A 25,606-nucleotide genomic window follows, 5' to 3' on the forward strand; every position below is an offset into this window, starting at 1 on the left:
TCATCAAATAAAAGAGAAGCATTCAAATGTCCCTGTGTTGCACATATTTTTTATCTGATCAAGGGCAATGATTTAAAAAAAACTTTAATCTTTTTTTAAATCTTTTTATGGTCCCACCACAAATGGTCTGGGCCATACAGTTTTACCCTTATCCGTCATTCCGCAACAAACAGTTATTCAGACTTTTTTTGAAAAACGCCTTCACATATTGAGCTGATTTTTTGTATGCGAGTCTACTATGATAAGTTACAGATCAAGTTTATGTTTGGTTCAGGTCCGCTGATTTTTGCAGAAATTAGAAGCTTTGGACTTTAAAAATTTGTCAAAATAACAGTTATACAGACTTTTTTTCTAAACGTCTTCACATATTGAGCTGATTTTTAGTATGTGAGTCTACTATGATGAGTTACAGATCGAGTTTAAGTTTGGTACGGCTCCATTGATTTTTGTCGAAATTATTGGGTTTGGACATTGAAAATTTCATGAAAATAACAGTTATATGGACTTTTTCTAAACTCCTTCACATATTGAGCTGATTTTTAGTATGTTAGTCTACTATGATGAGTTACAGATCAAGTTTACATTTGGTTCCGCTCAGCTGATTTTTTCCGAAATTACGGGCTTCAAATTTCAACTACTAAAAATGGCTTGAAGCTTTTTTTGCGAGAGGGGCCATTCATGTTGATCCTACACATCTAGTTAATAAATATTTTACAAGCAATGTAGGCATGAGCACGCTAACATTGTTATTTTCCATACAATTTTTATATCCAAGGGGCATTCCTCCTGTAAAAATAGTTGGTCTGCACTCTTCCAAGACCTTACTGATATAAGCCTTCAATATAAATTTCATAAAATAAATTATCATAGCTGATTTTCACAATCACTCTGGACATTGCTGATATAATCCTATGATATAAATTACATAACAATCCTACCAGAAAAGTAGGGGTGAGAGCGCTTACAATGCAATTTTCCATATAATTTATATTTTCAAGAGGGCATAACTCCTTTAAAAACAGTTGTTTGGCACTGATTTGCAAACTTGTCCAATACATTGCTTATATAAATCTTGGATATAAATTTCATAAAAATCTGGCAAAAACAGTACATGTGAAAGTGCTTACAAGACCGGATGGATACCTGTAATTTCAGCGTCCCCCACACCACATTGTGCAGGGGACAACAAAAAGTAAATAAAAGCTGTATACAGACTGATGTTTTTATTCTACAAAGATCATCTGTAAAGGCACATAATCAGCAGTACATTATAAAATATCACAGAAAGAAACAGAGGTATAATATCACCAGTAATAAAATCACCATCAGTGGTCAATCCAGGATTTTCAAAAAGAGGGTCAAACCGAAAATTTGGCAGAAAAGGGGTACCTGCTTTTTCAGGTGAAAAACAGAAAATGCACTTGAAACACAAATATTTTGCCATATTCCACCTGGATCTACCCTAATTTTGTGATAAACCTAAGAAAGTGATGAGCAATTGTTGAGTAATATACATTTAGGCACTTTTAAGATTATCAATGATAAAACATGTAGTTAACTTCTCAAACTTCTCTCAGTTTGTAAGAATTTTTTTTATTTCTAATCTTTAATCACTTGTTTAAAGAAAATTAATATGAGACATATCTTTAGGCAGCCAATTTTGAGTTTTAATCTTAAAGAAAGAATTTCCTCACTTCAAAAATGTTAATTTATAACAATTTTCTTATAAAGATTCATATAATATTACCATAGCATAACAACATATTATTGAACAATTTGCAAGCTACTCATGAAAAAAGGTCAACTAGATTTCAATTTTATGTGTCTTTTCTTATATGCTTTTAAGTGTAAAATCTAAAATAATGATCTCTTGCCTTTTTATGCCAGATAATTTAAATACATTCAAATAATAACATTATTCATCGATTTTATATTGTTTTTTTTGTAAACGACTTACAATATGCAGTTTATCTACCCAAAGATTCTACTAATGAAACCGGGACCTTCACTGAGATATTTATGTCGGTGGAGTAATACATTTTTTTTTTATTAAAATAAGACCTTTTTTAAGGCAGAACAAATGTTTGGTAAAGCAAAACAATTCAATTAATCCTAATAAAAGCTATTACAGTTTCCCTCTAAATTCCCATTCAACTCAAAAGGAGCTAACAAGTGTATACTCTTTTAAGTTTTTCATTTGTTTTCAGTGTTAACTTAAGAGAGATATTGTGCAAAATATTTTAGGTTTTCCATAAAATTTTAAAATATGTTTTTTAACACAAAGAAAAACGACTTTTCCAGATTTTATAAAACATGTTTTCTTCTTAAACTTTCACCCATTTTTTTTAGGCAAATGCAACACCAAAGGGGCTAACTAATATCATGATATATATAACATGTATTTTCATTTCAAAAATAATGTTGAAGTAACATTTAGACAGATGGTTTTCATATTATAATAATCATAATCACATAATACATTAAAGCATCTTTTTAACAACCCTAATATAGAGGTTGGTCACAAACTAAAGCAGGCAAATAGCACAACAGATAAACATCTTTTAGAAGATATACATGGTGCATTCAAAACTACCACCACCCATAAATAAGTAAGATGATTTTCATTTGCATATTTAACAGTGATCTAAGTCATTATATTAGATAGTAAACAGCACCAAGAGAGAATAATGGAATCAAGTTCTTAAAATATTTTTTTCAAAACTAAATAAAATTTTAAAATGTCACAACCATCCACATACATGGCAACCAGACCCCCCTTTCTATTCCAAACATTTTTACAAGTTACTACTCACTGTGATATTGAAAACTTGAAGTAATAACCACTTGAATGAGATGAAAACAACATTGTCTTTTGAACTTAAAATTTACCTCAGAACTGTTGATTATTTATTAGCTTTGTGTTCGTCCATACGAAATTAGGAATTATAATAAAAATGCATTGAATTGATTTAACTAGACTTGACTTTTAACATTTTTTTGGATAAGTTAAGTATTGTATTTTATAGACTTCATATAAAATTTAAATATTACCAACCAGAAACTTTAATTTGATGCATGCATCGAATGTCAGTGTTGAGTTGAATAAAGATTTTATGTCATTAAGTCTTAGTTGTGAGTTACTTCCTACAGAAAGTACAATAAAGGTTGTGAGGCAAAGTGCTCAGACAACTGAAAATCACTTTTAATTCAGGATAACTTATTTCTATTTGCTGTTGTGTAGTCACTAAAAGCCAAGTATACACTTAAATACAAATGAATAAATAATCACAGAAAATGGTAACCGGTACAATTTTTCAAAGATATTATGTGGAATATAAGATGAAAAAATGTAAATCTTTAATTATGCCATCATATTTAAAAATATTTCATTTAATTTTGCTCAGAAAAATATTTAAATTTTCTACTCTTATTGTACCGAATTTTAAACACATACATGAAGCTCAAAAAGTCGTCTGATAATAAACAGGACATCAATTGGCACATACATAAAATAAAACAATTTGGCACAAATACCAACCAAAATATCACAATAAATACAGGTATTTTCCAAACAAATTTCATTGAAAAAAAGATACTGAATTCAATATTTACCCAAGAAATAAAATAAGTCAAATTCAGTATGAAAAAATATATATTAAAAATATGTAACAGAAAGGGCACTTAGGCTGTATGAAAGTGAGCATGAAGCATAAAAATTTAATAATACAAAAATATAACCCATAACATATTTTCTGTTGTTTGTCAACCATTAATATTAATTTGCCATTTGTGCAAAAATAAATTAATCTACATGTAAGTACAGTATGTATAATCAGTAATTTATAATTTCTTCTAACTACATTGAAATCTGTTACAACAGTTTTAGGAATAAATATATAATTGCAAATTTGACACTGGCATACAACACTCCATGTAAAACTTCATCCAACAATGATATTGTCATGAGTTATCTTTACTGTTTTGGTTCCTAGAATGAGATTATCTCCCTTAAGTAACGGTTCCCTGAAGTCTTCTACCCGGGGCAGAGAAATGTCTTTTCATGTCTAGTATATGGTAACGAACAGGTGACGGTGAATGATCCATGTACTTCTCATATCCTCTGAAAAATATATAAAACAAACATTCAGCTTCTATAATACAGCTAAATCTAAAATGTGTTTCGGCAAAAAGTCTGGCATTGATATTGACAATCCCAATAGTTCTTTTCTCAAGAATGAATAATAAAGTATTTCTTTGTCACAATAATTTTTTACCGAAGGTAGGTTAGTTTATCGTGGTTAAAACCAACTACTTCCCAATCTTCTAATACGCATATAAACATATGTCAATTCTACCATAGCTATACAAAATCTACTACTACACTGAATAAGTGTAATATTGCAGCAACAGGGGACAGCACTCCTATTAAAGGGAGTTAACCAAAGAATACATTGACAAGACATTATATTGGTGAGTAATGCTGCTTATCTCATTTAATTTGTTAAGATAGCAGATCTTTTTATTGAATATGAATGTTTCAAATATAAAATAAAAAATAATGTTGGCCAATTTTCAGAGCAGTTTATCTCTTAATCCTTATATAACTATTCATGTTGTCTTTGGAAGGTTGATGACATTTACAAGTTCATGAATCCAACGTTTCTTTATTCTTATATAAGATTGGGTATCGAAAGTGGCCCCTTCAACTGACTTAAGTTCAGTTATAAAATTACATACTGTAAATTCAGAAATTTTTGCATACATTAATTATTGTGATTTTTGAAGAATGTACAAAAATGTCAGATTATAAATTAGTAAGGTTTCAGTAAACGCTGTATATAAATAATGCTATCAAAGTTTTAATTTATATTTGCTATACCAATTCTGTAACAATTTTTGCAATGATAAATTTATTTTGAAAATTTCAGAATTTACAATATAATTATATAAATATCTGTACTCAAATGTTTTTTCTCTGTAATAGTTATGGTATCAATGTGTAATAATTACTTAAATAGGTCACTATAACTTCTGTAAAGTGTATAAAACAATCTTTGGGAGAAAAAGAATTTAATAAAATGCTTCGCTGGGCGCAGCTTGATACGACCGCAGAGGTCGAACCCTGAACAGTTGGGGCAAGTATGGACACAACATTCAAGCTTGATACAGCTCTGAATTTGGATTGTGATTAAATATTTGACACAGCATAGGTTTCTGACACAGAAAGAATGTGGTCTAAGAACTTCATTTTTTTTAATTTACCTATTATGGTCCAATGTCCAAAATCAAAATACATGGTTAGATTCAGCATATCAAAGAACCCCATATATTCAATTTTTGTTGAAATCAAACAAAGTTTAATTTTGTTGGACCCCAACTTGGACCAACTTGAAAACTGGGCTCATAATAAAAAATCTAAACACATGTTTAGATTCAGCATATCAAAGAACCCCAAAAATTCAATTTTTGTTAAAATCAAACTAAGTTTAATTTTGGACCCTTTGGACCTTAATGTAGACCAATTTAAAAAACGGGACCCAAAATTAAAAATCTAAATACACGGTTAGATTTGGCATATCAAAGAACCCCAATAATTCAATTTTTGATGAAATCAAACAAAGTTTAATTTTGGACCCTTTTGACCTCAATATGAACCAATTTGATAGCGGGGTCCACAAATAAAAAATCTAAATACATGGTAAGATTCAGCATATCAAAGAACCCCATATATTCAATTTTTGTTGAAATCAAACAAAGTTTAATATTGGACCCCAGTTTGGACCAACTTGAAAACTGGGCCAAAAATCTAAAATCTAAATACATGTTTAGATTCAGCATATCAAAGAACCCCATATATTCAATTTTTGTTGAAATCAAACAAAGTTTAATTTTGGACCCCAACTTGGACCAACTTGAAAACTGGGCCCATAATCAAAAATCTAAACACATGTTTAGATTCAGCATATCAAAGAACCCCAAAAATTCAATTTTTGTTAAAATCAAACTAAGTTTAATTTTGGACCCTTTGGACCTTAATGTAGACCAATTTAAAAAAAGGGACCCAAAATTAAAAATCTAAATACACGGTTAGATTTGGCATATCAAAGAACCCCAATAATTCAATTTTTGATGAAATCAAACAAAGTTTAATTTTGGACCCTTTTGACCTCAATATGAACCAATTTGATAGCGGGGTCCACAAATAAAAAATCTAAATACATGGTTAGATTCAGCATATCAAAGAACCCCATATATTCAATTTTTGTTGTAATCAAACAAAGTTTAATTTTGGACCCCAATTTGGACCAACTTGAAAACTGGGCCAAAAATCAAAAATCTAAATACATGTTTAGATTCAGCATATCAAAGAACCCCATATATTCAATTTTTGTTAAAATCAAACAAATTTTAATTTTGGACCCTTTGGACCTTAATGTAGACCAATTTGAAAACTTGATCCAAAATTAAAAATCTAAATACATCGTTAGATTCGGCATAACAAATAAATAAATGTGGTCAAAGATTTTACAAATCTAATGCGCCATACTGTGCAATTAAAGATTACTTCTTGAAATTTTTCAATATTTGAAATTTGAAAAAAAAATAATATTTGAAGAATAATTCTTTTTAATTTCTGAAATCTGAAATGAGAAAAAAATTGACCCCCCACCCCCCCCCCATTTTTTCCCCCAAACCATAATTACCCATTTAAATTTACCATAGTGCTAACTTAATCTATTATATAATAGAATTTAAAATATAGTGTCAAATCCTTCATATGGATTTTTTTGTAAAAAAAAAAAGATGCAACATTTGCAGATATTTTTACTGGTCTTCCTTTATAAATATGCATTTCTTTAAACATAATTTAAAAGCAGTGTAAGGGAAGTAACCAAAACGTTGTATTTGGATTACCTCCCTTACACTGTTTTAAATTATCTTAATTGTTCATTAACCATTACTTTATACATAATTAAAAAGCAGTGTAAGGGAGATAATTTCAATGATGTATTTGATTTATCTCCCTTACACTGCTTAAAATTATGTTTTGTACTAAAGTATTTGTCCATTAACCAGGACAACCTTGTTTTTCCCCCTTTTTTGCCCCTAATTCTTAAACGGTTTGAGCCATAACCCCTCAAAGCAAATCCTAAACATCCCTTTGTGGTATGGAAACTTGTAGTATAATTTCAGAGAGATCCATACACCGTTCCACAGTTATTGTCTGGAAACTAGAAAATTCTTATTTTTGGCCCCTAATTCCTTAACTGTTGGTACCATAACCCCCAAAATCAATCCCCACCTTCCTTTTGTTGTATTGAACCTTATGGTAAAATTTCATAGAGATCCATTCACTTAAACTAAAGTTAGAGTGCGAAAACTAATGCGTATTCGGACGACGACGCCGGACGACGACGCCGGACGACGACGACGACGCCAACGTCATACCAATATACGACCACAAAAATTTTTTTGCGGTCGTATAAAAACAAATATTATAAAATACTACTTGACAACAAAGTGGTATTGTTTGTTTTACCTTTTTTTATTGTCAATGAGTATTACTTTATTGGTACAGGTATCATTCAGGATTGATGGTTAACATATATTATTTGTTTTTAAGATTATGGTTCTCAACGTAAAAATATTCTTTAAATTCTGATTAACAAGTTACATTATTTACACGTTCTTAGACTTCGGTTCATGTGCTTGATGTACCTCAATCAGGATTAATCATAACATTTTAAACATTCTGAAGATTATGATCAATCTCTGTTTTAAAAGTTCCTTAGATTTTGGATGCTAACATTTTTTAATAAAGAAATCTGAAAAAAATCTAAACTTTGAAAACCATTATCGATGAATAACATGAAAGTATATTTTTCTATTAGGACTAAGGTAGGACTTTTGTATCAGCTAATGTATTAACTGCTTGGATTTATAGAAATGTATATAGGAAGAAGTGATACGGATAAATCTCTATTATAAATATGTAATAAAATATTAGGTTTGTTGAAATTTATGTAAATTTTGGATTTCCCTAAAAACTGTAAATACATGGGAGATTTGAACCTGTCTGTAAAGTGACAATTACCTGTAAATCAACTAAACGAGGAACGAAAGTCCGATGACGTTGAAGTCTGTTAATAAAATAACATGCAGTAAATACACAGACCATGCACTATTAACAATGAATATATGTTTGTGTTTATTATTTGTTATCTAATGTTATACAATTCTAATACTAGTATAAAGTATGGTAAAATTAAATCTATAAAATGAGATAACAAAACAAGATTTAATGAAATATGCATGAGCTAAAATGAAACATTAAAGATACAATAAACGTGTTTGTCTTCTCTATCTTGTGAAGTAATAATAAAATAGAAAAGAAAGGATATGGGGTATCCATCCATGATTGCATGAGTTCAAATATTTTGATAACATGTTAAATTCTATTTTTACCTTGAAACGTATTATTATTTTCACTGTTACACAGACATGATAAAATGTGACATTCATTTTTCAAAAATTGATAAAACATATCATTTACTAATTTAACCAGTATTTGCCTTATAAATTGCTGTTTTTTTTTTCATTTCAAATTTGAATAATATAAACAATATCAAGAGGAGTGTTAAGGTAAGCTTTAAACAAAAACATATGTTAAAGAAACATAAACTTTAGACACAGCAACAGCATTAATAATTTCTACCATTTCGCATTCCATAATGAACAATGGCTTTAGTGCATAAGATCATTTAAGATTTATTTATTTTTCTGATAGATGGTATTTGTTAACTTCCCTACTCATTTGCAAAAACCTATTGTCCACACAAGTGTATACACTTTACAAAGATATGCATACCACTGTCTCAATACAGTGCAACAATTATCACCATCAACCTTAACTATGATGTGAATTACAATTATCACCGTCAACCTTAACCTTAACTATGATGTGAATTTAGAGATTATCTTCTTTTGATTTTACCTTTACTTGAATAAAAAAAACTGTGAAGCCATGCCAGCATGCGAGTAGTATCTATAGTGTTGCCTAGTTGGACCTTTTGGATCTTGTGTATTGCCTATTAGGACCTTTTGGGTCTAATGTATTGCCGACGGTTGTTGGACCTTTTGGATCTAGTGTATTGCCTATTAGGACCTTTTGGGTCTAATGTATTGCAGACGGTAGTTGGACCTTTTGGATCTAGTGTATTGCCTATTAGGACCTTTTGGGTCTAATGTATTGCAGACGGTAGTTGGACCTTTTGGATCTAATGTATTGCATATTTGGACCTTTTGGATGTAATGTATTGCCTAGTAGGACCTTTTGGATCTAATGCATTGCTTTAATATTAGGACATTTTGGATCTAATGTATTGCCTGGTAGGACATTTTGGATCTAATGTATTGCCTATAGACCTTTTGGATCTAATTTATTGCCTATTGACTTTTTGGATCTAATGTATTGCCTGATAGGACATTTTGGATGTAATGTATTGCCTATTTGGACCTTTTGGATCTAATGTATTGCCTGATAGGACATTTTGGATGTAATGTATTGCCTATTTGGACCTTTTGGATTTAATGTATTGCCTGATAGGACATTTTGGATGTAATGTATTGCCTATTTGGACCTTTTGGATCTAATGTATTGCCTGATAGGACATTTTGGATGTAATGTATTGCCTATTTGGACCTTTTGGATCTAATGTATTGCCTGATAGGACATTTTGGATGTAATGTATTGAATATTTGGACCTTTTGGATCTAATGTATTGCCCGATACGACATTTTGGATGTAATGTATAGCCTATTTGGACCTTTAGGATCTATTGTATAGCCTATTTGAACCTTTTTGGTCTAACGTATTGCCTATTTGGACTTTTGGGATCTAATATATTGCCTGTTTGGACCTTTTTGATCTAATGTTCTGACTATTTGGACCTTTTGAAATTTGTGTATTGCCTGGTAAGACCTTTTGGATTACTGGTACATGTAATAGCAAAATGTTTAATATAATAAACTATTTTTTTGTGAAGTTCTAAAAGAAACAACTTTTACAAATGTTTTCAGTACTGACCTGCTTGACCGTTTTCTCAATGTTAATGATCACTGAACTGGAGTATGTAAGTCCTTTTAAATGTATTATATTAGACCACTTGTTTTTATGTAATTCAAACTTATTAAACAATTGGCCTGATGAAAGTCTTTATAATCTGAGTATTAATTTCCAAAACTTTAAATTTCAAAATAATTTGTGAAGCTGGAGGTGCTATGTGCTGAACTGGTAAAAGACTTCATTTAAGTGAAAATCCAATAAAATCAATGCAAATAATTGTTATCTGAAGTTTTCAAATACAATATTATTGTAAAAAGTTGACTTCTGTGTAACTTTAGTTCCTTCTGTCTAAAGACTAAACTATGCACTCTTTAAAATGATATATCATTTTGCAGTTTATCATTTTTTCTCTATCATAAATATTCTACTCTAGAAAAAGACATTTCTTGGTGCAGAATGAACTTTGAATACAAAATACTGAAACATATAATATCTCCACGAGAAAATAATATTACTTTGAAAGAGTGCCTATCTAACATAGCTTGAAGATTTAATTATTTAATTAATTTGATAGATATAAATAATAAAATAAATTATTATTATTATTATATTATAAAAAAAATATATAAAAATTGCAACCCTAAATTACTGCACATAACCCCCCTGGACATAATTTTGGAAAACAATAGCAATAATCCAAAAGGTAGTGAACAATTGCTAAAATATTTGTGCAAGTATTGCTTCACTACAATCCTCCCTTTGTACTTACACATTAATTTACATATATGATCTGGCCCCTTTCTTCTCTGTACAAAAAAATGGGGAAAATACTTACTAGTAATTCAACTAGGTTTACATGAGAATAACAAAGTTAACTTTTTTTCCTTTAGATTGATTGATTGATTGATTGATTGGTGATTGCTTTACATCCTTTAGACAAAAAGTACATGTAGTGTCATAGAAATAATCATATTTTACATATAAGAATTTTCTACAATCAAATTAGATAAGGATAAATAAATTTAAAATTAAATTCTTTATAAAAAGAGACATTTTATGAAATTAAACATTCTGATCTCGAAAGATATAAATGAGATAGACCATCAAAACATACTGTGACCACCATGATTGATTATGTAGAATGATATTATGTAGATGAAATTATGCTTCAGGTGTACTCTTATACCTATCTACCTTCATTTCTTTACTCAGATAATTAGAAAAAGAGTCCGTCATCACATTTATGTACAGTCCAGACTGACAAAACAACTATCAACTTATTTTTTCTGAATGTCTAGCAGGCATGTATCGGATATAACTAATTGTTAACTAACTATCATGATAAAAATTGAACTTAGCTTATAAATAAATTAATCATCTACAAGCAGAGTCAGTGGAAAGAAACTTATTTCATAAAAATCTAACCAGACAAGATTCAAACCAAAAATAGAAAAAATTAACTAATTATAGAAGTTTTTATTATGCAAAACCCTAAAAAATAGTTAAAATAAAATTCTGAATGTAAAATTTAAAATAAATATCTACCATTAGTATGCAAAGGAATTTAAAAAAGATTTCAAAATAAATTAACATATTAAATAAATTAGCATAAATTATTGGTTAACACAGTCACTGAGTTTTATTCCTAATTTATCTAAAATTCTGCTAAAACACAATTCATTCAAGTCTGGTCTAAAATTAAGAAAGTACAAATAACCTATGTTCCCAGAAACTACTTTAACTTTATATCATGTAGATTTATGAATTTTTTAATGAATAAATAAGCTTTTTAACAAATGGTAATGTTAAAACATGCCAATCCTACAATACTAGCCTAAATAAAAATACATCAAGTCATTATTTGATTTCCTTTCAAACTTATTCTATGTAATGGCATGCATATTATGTTATAAAATTATTTCTCTTGAACAAAATTTACATTCATTGTAATCTTTTTGTTAAAGCACTGAATGACATGCTGATGAAATGCCCGAATGAATTGTGACGTGAAGACCCTGAGATTATAGATGTGCGATTTTAGCATCAGTCATCACAACACAAGTTACCTCCTCTTGAATGGTTCTATTGATAGCATTGGCCCAAGTTTAGCATAAATTTCCCTAAAATGTTATAAAGATATAATAAAAAGTTGCTACTGAAGTTATTTTTACTTTTTTACTAGTTTTTTTTTCTCAGAGAAGACTTCTTGTTTAAGATTAAAAATTGCACAAAAACAAAAAAATGTGACATTAGGTTATCAAATGTGTTAGATATTTGTCCCTTAGTATGATAGTGACAGTATGGTGTAGATTTATAATAACACACCATACAGAATCAAGAAAGATAGAATACACAGGCTAACTTGCATAATACTGGTAACGTTCCTTGACCGCATATAGAAAGAATTCTGAAACACAATACAGCATTGACCATTTTATCAAATGCTGCTTTTTACCGGAAAATATGATGTTATTAAAACGTTCAGTGTGATTTTCAGTTGAAGTAACAAAATGGTGTAAATTATATTTAACAAATGGAAAAGAGATGTATATCCTTACTGCATACATCCTGCTTGACAAAGCATATTTAGCTCCCCTTAAACTGCATACATCATGTTTTACAAAGCATATTTATCGCCCCTTAAACTGCATACATCATGCTTGACAAAGTATATTTATCTCCCCTTTAACTACATACATCCCGCTTGACAAAAAGCATATTTATCTCCCCTTAAACCAGTTTGACTAATAATATAACATCCATCGGATGAAAATTCTCACACTGCAAAAAATAGTTTTAAAATTTGTTGTTTTGCTGAAATTTAGATGAAGTTATATTAAAAGAAAAGAGTTTTTTAAATTATTTTTTCAAGACTCAACATGAAGTTTTCATCTATTATATTTTGAAAAACTAAATATGCTTTGTGAACATTTTCAAGTAAAAAAATGTTTGATATTCATTTTGACCTAGTATTATTTCCCAATTTAACAAATTACTTTCTTCGTTTTGAACTTTTGATGATAAATAATGGTATTCCTATATTCCTATATCTGAAATCTGAAAGTTGATAATTAGCTATCACCTAGGAAACGGTAATAAAATCCTCATCAATACAGCCATCACCATTTAAACTAAAAGCAACAAATGTGACCTTGGCCTAAGTGAGAAAAAAAACTTAAGTGACAATACATTTCACTAAATCAAACAATACTTTTTTTTTCATGAAAACCCAGTAATCATAGACATATTTTCTTGATGCTGGTAAAATCTATTTTGATTGTTGCAAATACTGTTTGAATCACTAATAGGTTTTGAAATCACATATTTAATAGCTATAGATTTCTTAAGTACATTTTGATATTTTAAATTATTTTTAACCATCAAAATAGATATAATGGTAATCAGTTACAAGGTAAACATATATATTCCAGCTGGGTTTTGATAATAAATAACTACTACATTTTTTATTTAAGATGATGATATAATTAAGCTCTTCATAATTAATAAGTAAGAATGTCGGATGTACACCAAATCTTCTGTGTACAAAAATTTGGTAATGAGTATTATATCAAAATCTACTTTTATTCAATTAATAGCTTTCGATATAAAGTACTTTTAGTATTGTCACTAGCAACTAAGTGAAAAGTGTTCTGACAAAAAATCCTAAACCTCAATCCCCTTTTCCTTCAGTGCACACTATACCTAATCCACCTTGAAAAGTGAAATAACATTGTAAATTCACAGAATATTATACAAAAAAAGTCAGAAGTTGTATAGCAGGTTCAATGTCTAAGACATAATTACATCTCATTCATGTTTTTGATTGTAACATACTTAAATAACTCCGGTTTTAACTTAGGGACATGATCCTTTCGTTTACAAGACTGTAAGACTTATTGATGGAGTTCAATGAGATTGTATGATAATTTCATCATATTTATTAAGACTTTGTCCTACAACTTATCTGTGGTTTATGCTTGATATCTTTTTTTTTTTTTAAATTCAAACTTCCACAAAAGGATTAAAAAGAAGCCAGATTTAATTTTTATGATAATTATGCAGTAATCAAAATATGCATTAAAGTTTGACAAAATAAGTGTAGGTATAAGTGACTACAATATGCAACCGGAAATGGATAAATGGAAGATAAATTGCTTTTCAAGTTTTCTGTCAAGTATTTTCTTTTGAAGAGTATTTTTTTCTTTTCAATCATTTTTACAAAATTATGAGTGATAATATATGTATTAAAATGTTAATGCAAATTCAAGAAATAAAAACAGATTCATATGAATTTAGAATTAAAAAAATGTTACTTGAAAAACAACTCGTCTCGGTGGTTTGTGAGAGGGATTTATTTACAATACAGTGAACATTCATAGCATATATTGGATGTAACATCTAGCTAAGATATACAACTATTTACTGATCATATAAAAACAATACACCATGTAACATTTAATTATATATATAATTTAAGGCCAGCTGTCTGCACTTCATTTCTTATCATAGTACAATTCAAAAATTTTTCTTTTGTTATTTAGAATAAAATGTTGCTCTATGATATTTGAATCCATGTAATTTGAAAAATAAAATTGTGTAATGTGCTTTGTGGTACTAAACCTGGAAGTTTACTAAAACTTGTATCCTAGCAACAATAATAATCCCTAAACATTATGTAACATATTATCTTGCGTTTCAGACAGAACCTGCATTTTTCTCCCTCTTAATGCCTACAAAAACGTTTTTCTAATGTCATCAATGGTAAATATGGTATTAAGAAATTTATCCTAACTTACCAAGATATGAAATGCAATGACTTTACAACAAATAAATAGACTTACTTGACTTGCTGTATATTTGTGTTTTCTCTGAGTCTGTCAACTCTGTCCTCATCCGTGGAGGATGTCAGTGGTCGCTGTATTGGCATTAGTGCAGAGTCCACAGACATTCCAGGATTACCCCAGTGGTCCACTCCTGTACCCCCTATCTCTCCACCCCAAGCTGACCTCATTCCAGATTTACCCTTGACTGGACTGAAATATCAACATTATCATTTTTTTTACTGAACAGTTCCTTTGAAAAGCTAATCTAATTATAAGTCATTGGTGAAGAATATAAGTCATGCATTTATAAATTAATAAATGACATTTTTCGATATCAGCTCTACTATCAGCTGAGAAATAGGAGCTCCGAAAGTTGTAGTTCTCTCTAGGTACTCTGGCTTCCTCCACCAATAAAAACAGGCTGACATGAAATACCCAAGAGTGCTAAAAGTGGTGTTAAACACCAACAATCAATTAATCATATCTTGTTTTGATCAGATATCTTTGGTAATGATAGAATTCTTGTATTCACTGAAATTATTTTCCTTTTTTTTTACAGTCTGAAATCTTTTGGTGTAAGGACTTCTGTTTGTTTGCTTTACATTTGACCCTTTATATTTACCTGAATCTAAAATCTTTGGGTAAGGAGAACCCTTGCATTGCCTGTAATCTTGTTTTCATTACTTGTTTTTTGAAGTCTCTTCTTGCATTACCATAACCATTGAATATATGATCACAGAATGACAGATTCCCATTCATATACATCTAAAATATCATATACGATAGAATGTTAAGTTCAAGACAGATTCCCATTCATATACATCTAAAATATCATATACGATAGAATGTTAAGTTCAAGACAGATTCCCATTCATATACATCTAAAATATCATATACGATAGAATGTTAAGTTCAAGACAGATTCCCATTCATATACATCTAAAATATCATATACGATAGAATGTTAAGTTCAAGACAGATTCCCATTCATATACATCTAAAATATCATATACGATAGAATGTTAAGTTCAAGACAGATTCCCATTCATATACATCTAAAATATCATATACGATAGCATGTTAAGTTCAAGACAGATTCCCATTCATAATCATCTAAAATATCATATACGATAGCATGTTAAGTTCAAGACAGATTCCCATTCATAATCATCTAAAATATCATATACGATAGCATGTTAAGTTCAAGACAGATTCGCATTCATATACATCTAAAATATCATATACAATAGCATAGCTCTGTGTTCGGGTTGTTGTCTCTTTGACACATTCCCCATTTCCATTCTCAATTTTAAGTTCAAGAAACAAGATTGATAGAACACATTTTTTTTCTGGGGTTTACATGAATATTTCTGTTTAAAATGAATAATTTTGAATGTCACAAAAACCTGATAACCTGAAGAAATTACATAGAAATTGATCAAAGATGCAAATGGTCAGGTTGCACAGACTTTTTTTTAAATGCAGAATGATCTATACTGAACAATGGTTTTTTATAGCTGACTTTACGGTTCTGGTTTTGCAGGTTGTTGACAGCCATATGGTGACCTATAGTTGCTTAAATCCACATCATTTGTATTGTAAGCCCAAGTTGAAATTATGTTATGATATGCCCACTGTAGAAATTATGTTATGATATGCCCACTGTAGAAATTACATGTATTCTGCTTTGAATAATTTGTATGATCACAGACATATGGACATCTTGGTCATCTTCCCCTTTTTAAAGCAATTGAGATATGAGTTTGTATGTGAATGTACCAAAGATGTGTTTGGTCATGTAAACCGTATTGCATGTTAACATCAACTTTTGTCAATTGATTGAGTCTTGTGACGAATAAAACTTTTTGTAAGTAAAAAATTAAACTGAAATTCAATTATGCAGAGATTGTTAGGTAAAGTAGATAAAATGTGTTGTGTATATTGTGTTTATTCATCGTCTTCCTATTGCAATATAAATGTAACATCATAAACATAAGAGTCAGCTAGTGATGTCTACATGAAAAAAATGGTGTGAAATTCCAGACAGAGCTACTGAATTAATATCTATTGATTTCATCCATAATATTACTTACAAGAATCATACCAGGAACTACATTATGCCGAGTAAGAAGAAGGGGTGTTGTGTGATGTGACCCTTCAGCTGCCGTATTAATATCATATTGAAAAATCCTATAGGTATCATTCCGTCCTTGAACACAAGGTTTAGTTCGATTCCTATTTTGATTCATATAAATTTCTTCCAACATATCTTCTGCTGAATTTACATATGGAAATCTGAAAAAGAGACAAAAAACATTACAATGGAATAATATCATTTTAAAATGTAGGTCCTTTAAATTTCCTCTTCACTTATGCATCAGATTTCCAGCAGCCTGAAAGAAAAACACATTTTGAACAGCAAGTCTTGGAAATTATTAAAGTGCACTTTTTGAGAATATCAGTCCAGTGAAAACTCTTTCTGAGAATATCAGTCCAGTGAAAACTCTTTCTGAGAACATCAGTCCAGTGAAAACTCTTTTTGAGAATATCAGTCCAGTGAAAACTCTTTCTGAGAATATCAGTCCAGTGAAAACTCTTTCTGAGAACATCAGTCCAGTGAAAACTCTTTTTGAGAATATCAGTCCAGTGAAAACTCTTTTTGAGAATATCAGTCCAGTGAAAACTCTTTCTGAGAATATCAGTACAGTAAAAATTTACTTTTACTACTAAAGAGGTGACATTTGTCAAAACATACAAATTTTATTAGAACTAGAAGCTCTTAAGAGCCTGTGTCGCACACCTGCATCTTCAACAATAGCCACTATTTAGTAAAACTCATCATTTAAGAGAATAACTCTGAGTTAACTGACAATTTCAGTGATGTGGAAATATTTGTAGATCTTATCCTGCTGATAATTTTTCCCTTTTTAAAGTTTCTATTTATCTAATATAGTTTTCAAGATTATAGTAAAGAAATGCATAAAAATGTTAGAAATTATCATTTAAGGGCATAATGGCTTATTTGTAGATCTTGTCTTGCTGATCATTTGTGTTATTTAAAGTTTCTATCTATCTATAACATTTTTCAAGATAATAGGGAAAAATGGGAAAAAATGGAAAAAAATCGTTATTAAAGGCCAATAACTTCAATAAGGATTCAACTAATGATTTCGGTTATGTTGACTTATTTGTAGATCTTGTCTTGGTGAAAATTTTTGCTTTAAAAGTTTCTATCTTACTATTCTGGGTTTTAAGACATTAAGCAGAAACAGAAAAAAATCGTAAAAATCGTCATTAAAGGGCAACAACTCTAATAATGAGTCAACTGAAGATTTCTGCTATGTTTGACTTATTTGTAGATCTTGTCCTGCTGATCATTTTTGCTTTTTAAAGTTTCTATCTATCTATCATAGTTTTTAAGATATTAGGCAATAATGCACAAAATTGGTAAAAATCATCACTTAAGGACAATATCTCCTATAAGAAGCCGTCTGGCAGTTTTGGTGTAAACGAAGAAGTTGGTAGAGCTCAACATTTTGAACATATTTGCCCTATCAGATTTTCAAAATAATGGGCAAAACTTGCATTTTACCTCTATGTTCTATTTTTAGCCATGTCAGCCATCTTGGCTGACAGGATGGGTCATTGTACACATTTTTCAAACTAGATACCCTAATAATGATTGTGGCCAATTTTGTTTATATTTGGCCCATTAGTTTCAGAGGAGAAGATTTTTGTAAAAGTTAACGGACGACATACTACGAAAAAAAGTTTTATACTTTTCTTTACCTCTCTTAATTAAATTGTTTCATATTTTTCATGTCGAAGCCTTTTATAGCTGACTATACAGTATGGGTTTTTCTCATTGTTGAAAGGTCGTACAGTTGCCTATAATTGCTTACATCCACTTCATTTGAACTTAGGTTGATAGTTGTCTCATTGTCAATCCTACCACATCTCCTTATTTTTATATTGTGAAAGTTGACTTACAATGACGAAATAACGGAGATAACAATAACTTGTGATTCAGGAGCTTCTGTTGATACAAAATCATCATATTCAATGTCAGTGATCTGTGGAATGTAATGTCTGCTGCAACGACAAGATGGCCGCTCTAATCCTAATAGCTGTTGTCGAATAGCTATTGGACAATGGACTTTGACAGTTGACAAGTCTATATGGCTCAAGCTTGTAACCTGTCGTGACACAGGAGCACTAGATAGACTTGTTCTAGTACTTCTAGTTGATCTTTTACCAGCCGATCTAAAAAATAAATTATACAAAATATTAAAATGTATGATTACTTTGTATACTTTGAAAAAGGAAAAGTTCACCATATTTTGTTTCAATTGGTTCTTAGACAAGTATATTTCAGACACAACTTTATGTATTTCAAACTACATTTGTGACCTTAACCTTGCAGTCAACATTTTAACCTAAATCTAAACACACCTTATGGTGGCTGACAACAAAAAAATCAAAATATCATTTTTATCTTTCAAGCAATTCAAAAGTTATGAGTCATGACACAACTAGGTATATTTGAATATGGGGATGTACAACTGAACTAATTTTGTGACCTTGACCTTGAAAATAGACATTTCAAACTTATTTGCTGATATTTGTAGTGACATGTCCCAAAAATAGGTGGCAAAACATGTCATATCATTTTGAGTGTTGACCTCTCAAGATAGTGTGTCAACCAGCTCCATATCTATGGTCAATCTGCAACAAAAAGTAACAATTGTCAAAATATAGCCCCATTCCCTAAGAAATAGTATTCATACTGTGTTAATCTCTCTAGAACAGCTAGTGCAGTGGGTGACATGTCGTCATCACCAATCTCATGTGGCTCATCGTCAAATTTAACCACCGATGCCACAGCAGACTTCCTTGCAGTGTCTTTCGGTGTGGTCCGTGATAAAACTGAAGAAAAAAAATCATCTTTTTCAATTTTAACTTTTGAAACCATTGTTCTTATAAATACTCTGCAGTAAACGTAATAACAATAAAGTCAGAAATAACAAGAAATGATTGTAACAGGAAGCTGTGACGAAGTCTCCCGAACAAAGTCCCCATTAGAACAAACCCCTAAGGACTCCCCCTATTATTCATTCAATTCATCTTTCAGATATTATATGGTTAAGGAGTAGGGATCGTTACCATTTACAAGATATAAGAACATTCTTATATGAGAGGGGGTGGGGATGACCACTGGGAACCTCTTTAATATTTCATTTAATGTATCTTTTCATGTCAAACTAGAAAATATATGGTTTAGGGGTGGGGATCTCACCCACTTATAAGATATGTGAACATATTCAAATGACAGGGGGTGGGGATGACCCCTTGGGACTAACCTTAGATATCATTTAATTCATCTTGGCATGTCAAACCAGAAAAATATGGTTTAGGGGTGGGGATCTTAACCACTTAAAAAGATATTTGAACATATTTAAATGGCAGGGAGTGGGGATGACCCCTGAGGAATAACCCTGTATATCATTCAAATCATTTTGACATGACAAACAGGAATATTAATGGTTTAGGGTTGGGGATCTTGACCATTTACAAGATATAAGAACATTCTCAAATGGCAGAGGGTAGGGGTGACCATTGGGGACTAACCCTATATTTCATTCCATTTGTTTCATCATGTAGAAATTTTCAATTATATAGATTCTCCAATTTTGTGTTTTGTGTAAATTGAAAAAAAAATGTTCAGGGTCAAAGGTCAAGGTCATAGGTGACCATTTACCTTTTGACCTTGAAGTAGGCCATATGTTCCCATGGTCATTACTGAAGACTCCATGTGTCTATCACTATCTGTTCTAAAGTTATAATCATTTGAAAATAAAAAATTAAAACATCCCATAGGGTTCCATAACTAACCCATTTCTTATGGCCCCTTAAAGTACTCCTTAATAGCCCCTGATGCACAAATAAAAGTCTGATTGCACCACTGGACATGTTAGTCTAACATATTGTGGAACCTTCAGGTAATCTGACAAGCAGCTTTGGAAAAATGCTGCGGATAAGTTCAAGTTAGAAAAGCTACAGAAGAGGAAGTATAACTGAGTTTGGAAGACTTAATAATACATAGGACATATGGTCAGGTTTTTGTTTAGAGTTGAACTTCAATTAGCTTTAGCATACCTTGAACACTATGATCAACACAAAATGACATAACTCCCTAAAATGTCTTATCTGTATACATCTATATCTATAAACAACAAAAAATGCTAACAAAGTTTTATGACATCTTTTGGATCGAAATGTACTCCCTCCAGTAAGCTTACATACTTTCAATTTAGCATGCTTTGTTACCAAGGAAGTTAATCCAAAAACATTCAATATACCAACTGGAACATAAACAAATGATTACCATGTCATATAAGATATTTCAAGCCGGCAAATATTAATGACAAGTAAATCATAAACAAAATATTGTGGATTTAACAAGCGTAGCTTCTGAAAAGACACATAGTAAAATAATTCACTAGACAGTTAAAATAAGGTAATGGCTTCAGGCTTACAACATATTTTGCACATGGCCATGAATTTCTTACTTAAAATCCACATACCAAAAATTATTAACAAGTCATGCAAAGTTACTGAGAAACAGACATTACCAAAAAATCTAGTTACTGGAATGTTAAAATTAGGACAAGGTCATGCAAGAAGTGACTGGTTGAAATGGTTATTGTGTTAGCTACCTCTATACCAATTTTTGCTGGGCCAGGGGAAATATTAGATAGGAATCAACTGTATGAATTACTTTCTGAAAATTAATGCTGCCACCAAAATGATATTCTAAAGTTTCTGCTCGTGTGACTTTATTTGCAGTAATAATATTAGGGCTGATTTATCAAAATTGTTGAATAAAACATAAAATAAATTACAAATGGTTTTCAAGATTAAATATGCCAGGGTAGGTAAATTTAGTGTTCTAGTTCAAAAAGGCAATGAAGTACTTTGGAGTTAAAAAAGACTTTGCAAAACTAATCAATCAAAAAGTTGAAATCCCTTCTTAAGGTAGATAGGGTGTCTTCCTCCATCTTGGATTTTAAAATACCAGAAAACAATCGGTCTAGATCTTTAATAAAAGGTGCAAATTTTGAGAGTAGTAGGTAATTCATGTGTAAGAATTTTCATTTCAATATAGAAAATGATCTATTTTATCATATTTATGGTTGTATTTTATAAAAAAAAGAATACTTTTGTTTGATTCTATTTTTTCCAACTTTGCCACATAAGGGGAGGCAACTCAAATGTAAGGGCAGATAATTCAGATAAAGTTACATTTACAATAGAATGTGTTAGGAATTTACCTATTTTATTATGTAGCAAGAAAACGGGTCCCGTGACCCCATTTTTTCTTTTTCTTATCTGAAAGCATACTAGTAGAGCTATCTTCTCATATTTTATCTCAAAATTCTATGGTGTAGTTTTCGTTTTATAGCAGAAAATTGGTTTTTCCATGCATAATCTATACAAAATCTGTCAATTTTGCACAATCTGTAGCGTGAAAATAAGCCCCGTGACCCATTCTTTTTATTATTTTTTTTTAAAAAGCATGATATAAACTACATTTTGGCAAATTATTAAAAAATTCTATGGATTATAATTTAGACACCCCATCTACCTTAAATTAAAATCTAATTTAATAAATTTTACTTTAAAACTATGTAAGATAACAAAATTAACAAATCAAGCAGGCGTGTTAATTTTGAACTTAACTTGCCCTATATAAAATCTGCCGGCAATAATGACAAACAAATGATGAAATTCTTATTTCAACCGTTACAAACAGTAATTCTGTTTTTAAGGATTCATTCAGGTAATACAGGACAGGGATTTTGGGTATAGGTGATCATTAAGATAGGGTTAACTTTACCTTTCTTGAGGCAAGAACGGGCTAAAACAAATATGTAATCTGTAAGTCATAATATACGCAAATCAAAATAAAAGTATCAGGTAAAAACTTTTTATATAATGTACTAATTATAAATATAAATACGGCTGACCTTTTCTTTAACAAACAATATGACATGTCAAACCTTGATTTACGAAGTGACATTGATATTGGTTTAGTAGTTTAGTAAAACACAACTTCAAATTCATAAAGTTTTAAAAGTTGAACCAAGGATTGCTTAGGACATTTTTGATATCTTAAAACAATTTGCATCAAATTTTCCTGAAAATAAAAATAAAATATTAGATATTGAATTTTTCTAAGGTATATGGACCCCAAAATGCACAAATATTCAGTATTCTATAATTGCAGTATACAATTGTAATGTTCAGTTATCTAATATTGCAGTAAAGTATATATATACCTTCATCAGTACAGAAAAATAATTCATTGGTAGGATATAAGTAAGTATACAAAACCCTTTTTTCCCTTTGCAATTACCTAATGGGGCAGAGGGAGCTCTAATTCGTCTGTCAGTTGCCAGGTCAAGAACTGCTTTCTGGCTTGCTGTGTCTCTATCCATTCTTTCTGATATTCTAGCTGATTGTATCTTGCGTCTGTAATCTGTAAATTCAGGTCGATCTTTCATTCTGCTAATATCAGGGGAGATAAGTCCAATCGTTACACGATAATGTTCCATCCAGTCATCAACTAAATTTCTACAAATTAAGATTACATTGAAAATGAACATTTGTAATTTGTATTTCATATGTATTTCAGAATTTCATAATACAAGATATAAATCTGAATATTATCTTTTTATGATTGCTTACAAATTTTATAGAACTTAATTGTAAAGAGTGCACACGCTGAAATGTCTCGCCTACTTTACTACCATTGATTTTATGTTGATAGCCCTAAATATAAAGTTTAACTACAAGTATCACATTGACTTATCATGATCCAAGAAAATGAGGTCAAGGTCAGATAAACCATGCCAGAAATAAATGTAGTCATGTACACCTTACAATCATTCCATACATTGAATTTAGTTGACCTATTGCTTATAGTATACAAGAAACAGACCAAACAATGAAAACTTTATATTGACCAATGAACCATGAATATGAGGTCAAGGTCAGATGAACCCTGCCAGACAGACATGTACACTTTACAATCATTCCATGGATCAAATATAGTTGGCGTATCAAATATAGTATCTAAGAAACAAACTTAACCTCGAAAATGTATCATTGACCAATGAACCATGAAAATGAGGTCAAGGTCAGATGATACCTGCCAGACAGACATATAAACATTACAATCATTCCATACACCAAACATAGTTGACCTATTGCTTATAACAGACCAAAACACAAAAACTTTGAGCAATGAACCGTGAAAATGAGGTCAAGGTCAGATAAAATCAGCCAGACTGACATGTACAACATAAAATATTTCCATACACCAAATATAGCTGACCTATTTTATACAGTATTAGAAAAATAGACCAAAACACATAAACTTAACTTTAACCACTGAACCATGAAAATGAGGTCAAGGTCAGATGACACCTGCCAGTTGGACATGAACACCTTACAATCATTCTATACAACAAATATAGGAGACCTATTGCTTATAGTATTTGAGATATGGACTTGACCACAAAAACTTAACCTTGTTCACTGATCCATGAATTGAGGTCGAAGTCAAGTGAAAACTGTCTGACAGGCATGAGGACTGTGCAAGGTATGCACATACCAAATATAGTCATCCTATTACTCGTAAAAAGAGAGAAATTAACATTACAAAAAATCAACTTTTTTTTCAAATAGTCACTTAACCATGAAAATGAGGTCAAGGCCAACAGACATATGACAGAAGGAGACTTCATCACATTAGGCATCTCTATACAAAGTTTGAAGCATCCAGGTCTTCTATCTTCTGAAATATTACGCTTTTTAATAGTTAATTAATGCCGCCGTGGATGTTGCCACCGGCAGATCACTATCCCTATGTCAAGCTTTCTGAGACAAAAGTCGCAGGCTCGACAAAAAATGATCATACTTGATTGAAACTGTAAGCCACAATAGAATTGTTGTTCTTTCATTTTGTCCACTCTTAATATTCATAGAAAAATAAGTTTCATTTACTGATTCAACAATGGTTAACATCAACTGAATTCAGTTTTCTCTGTGAATATTGCAATAAAAGATTTAATGAACATTTCACAGCATGTAACCATCAAATATGTATGAGTTTCACAAAAATAACGATCGATTTTTTTTATTTCACTTTTCATATATATGCAACTACAAAAAAAATGTATTAAGAATCTAAATACTGATCATTTCCAACCGATTTACATTATTAGTTAAAATGAAAACATTCCATGACTTGTAAATATCTAATGTGTACGTTATCTAATGATCTCTAGTTCCAATCTAAATGTCTTTCACTTGACAACAAGTCAATTTTACAGCACTTTCTTACGCATACATTAACTAATGGTAATTTGCTGTATATTCTCTACATTTTTTGAAAACCTTTGAATTTCCAGCATATAGAACAATATTTCTGTCAATACTTAGTTGATGTTACATGTGAAATTTTTAGTTTATCACTGAACACATTCTCAAGATGAAGAACAGCAATAAAAGCACAGATCTTTTGATATATTGATATTTTTATGAAGTTTTATAGAGTATTGTCTCATGTGCATGATTTCCATACTCTTTTGCCCATTGGCATTTTTATATCATCCCTAGACAAGCCCATATCAGACTGAGGATTTTATTTACT

The 25,606-nt window shown here is 30.5% G+C and overlaps 1 protein-coding gene across 11 annotated transcripts in view; it reads right to left on the reverse strand.

Annotated features, from left to right (window-relative positions):
* Positions 1 to 1,208: 1,208 nt before the first annotated feature.
* The window catches only part of LOC127726915 (uncharacterized protein C3orf20-like), a 41,964-nt gene continuing 17,566 nt past the window's right edge, over positions 1,209 to 25,606 (reverse strand). For 4 of the 11 annotated variants that reach the window (XM_052234289.1, XM_052234296.1, XM_052234288.1 and 1 more), the window contains 8 exons: positions 23,306 to 23,523; positions 19,677 to 19,815; positions 18,880 to 19,152; positions 16,983 to 17,184; positions 15,512 to 15,654; positions 14,908 to 15,099; positions 12,133 to 12,186; positions 1,209 to 4,120 (listed from right to left, as the gene is read on the reverse strand). In XM_052234289.1, coding sequence (XP_052090249.1) covers positions 4,009 to 4,120; positions 12,133 to 12,186; positions 14,908 to 15,099; positions 15,512 to 15,654; positions 16,983 to 17,184; positions 18,880 to 19,152; positions 19,677 to 19,815; positions 23,306 to 23,523 — 1,333 coding nt within the window. In that variant the 3' untranslated portion in view covers positions 1,209 to 4,008. Of the gene's footprint in view, positions 4,121 to 8,095; positions 8,142 to 10,835; positions 10,873 to 12,132; positions 12,187 to 12,428; positions 12,474 to 13,735; positions 13,778 to 14,907; positions 15,100 to 15,511; positions 15,655 to 16,982; positions 17,185 to 18,879; positions 19,153 to 19,676; positions 19,816 to 23,305; positions 23,524 to 25,606 lie in introns of those variants that run through there. The other 7 variants (XM_052234294.1, XM_052234292.1, XM_052234295.1 and 4 more) reach the window with 7 other exon arrangements.

This window comes from Mytilus californianus, unplaced genomic scaffold (genome assembly GCF_021869535.1).
Source record: "Mytilus californianus isolate M0D057914Y unplaced genomic scaffold, xbMytCali1.0.p SCAF_19, whole genome shotgun sequence".
Taxonomy (NCBI): Eukaryota; Metazoa; Mollusca; class Bivalvia; order Mytilida; family Mytilidae; genus Mytilus; species Mytilus californianus.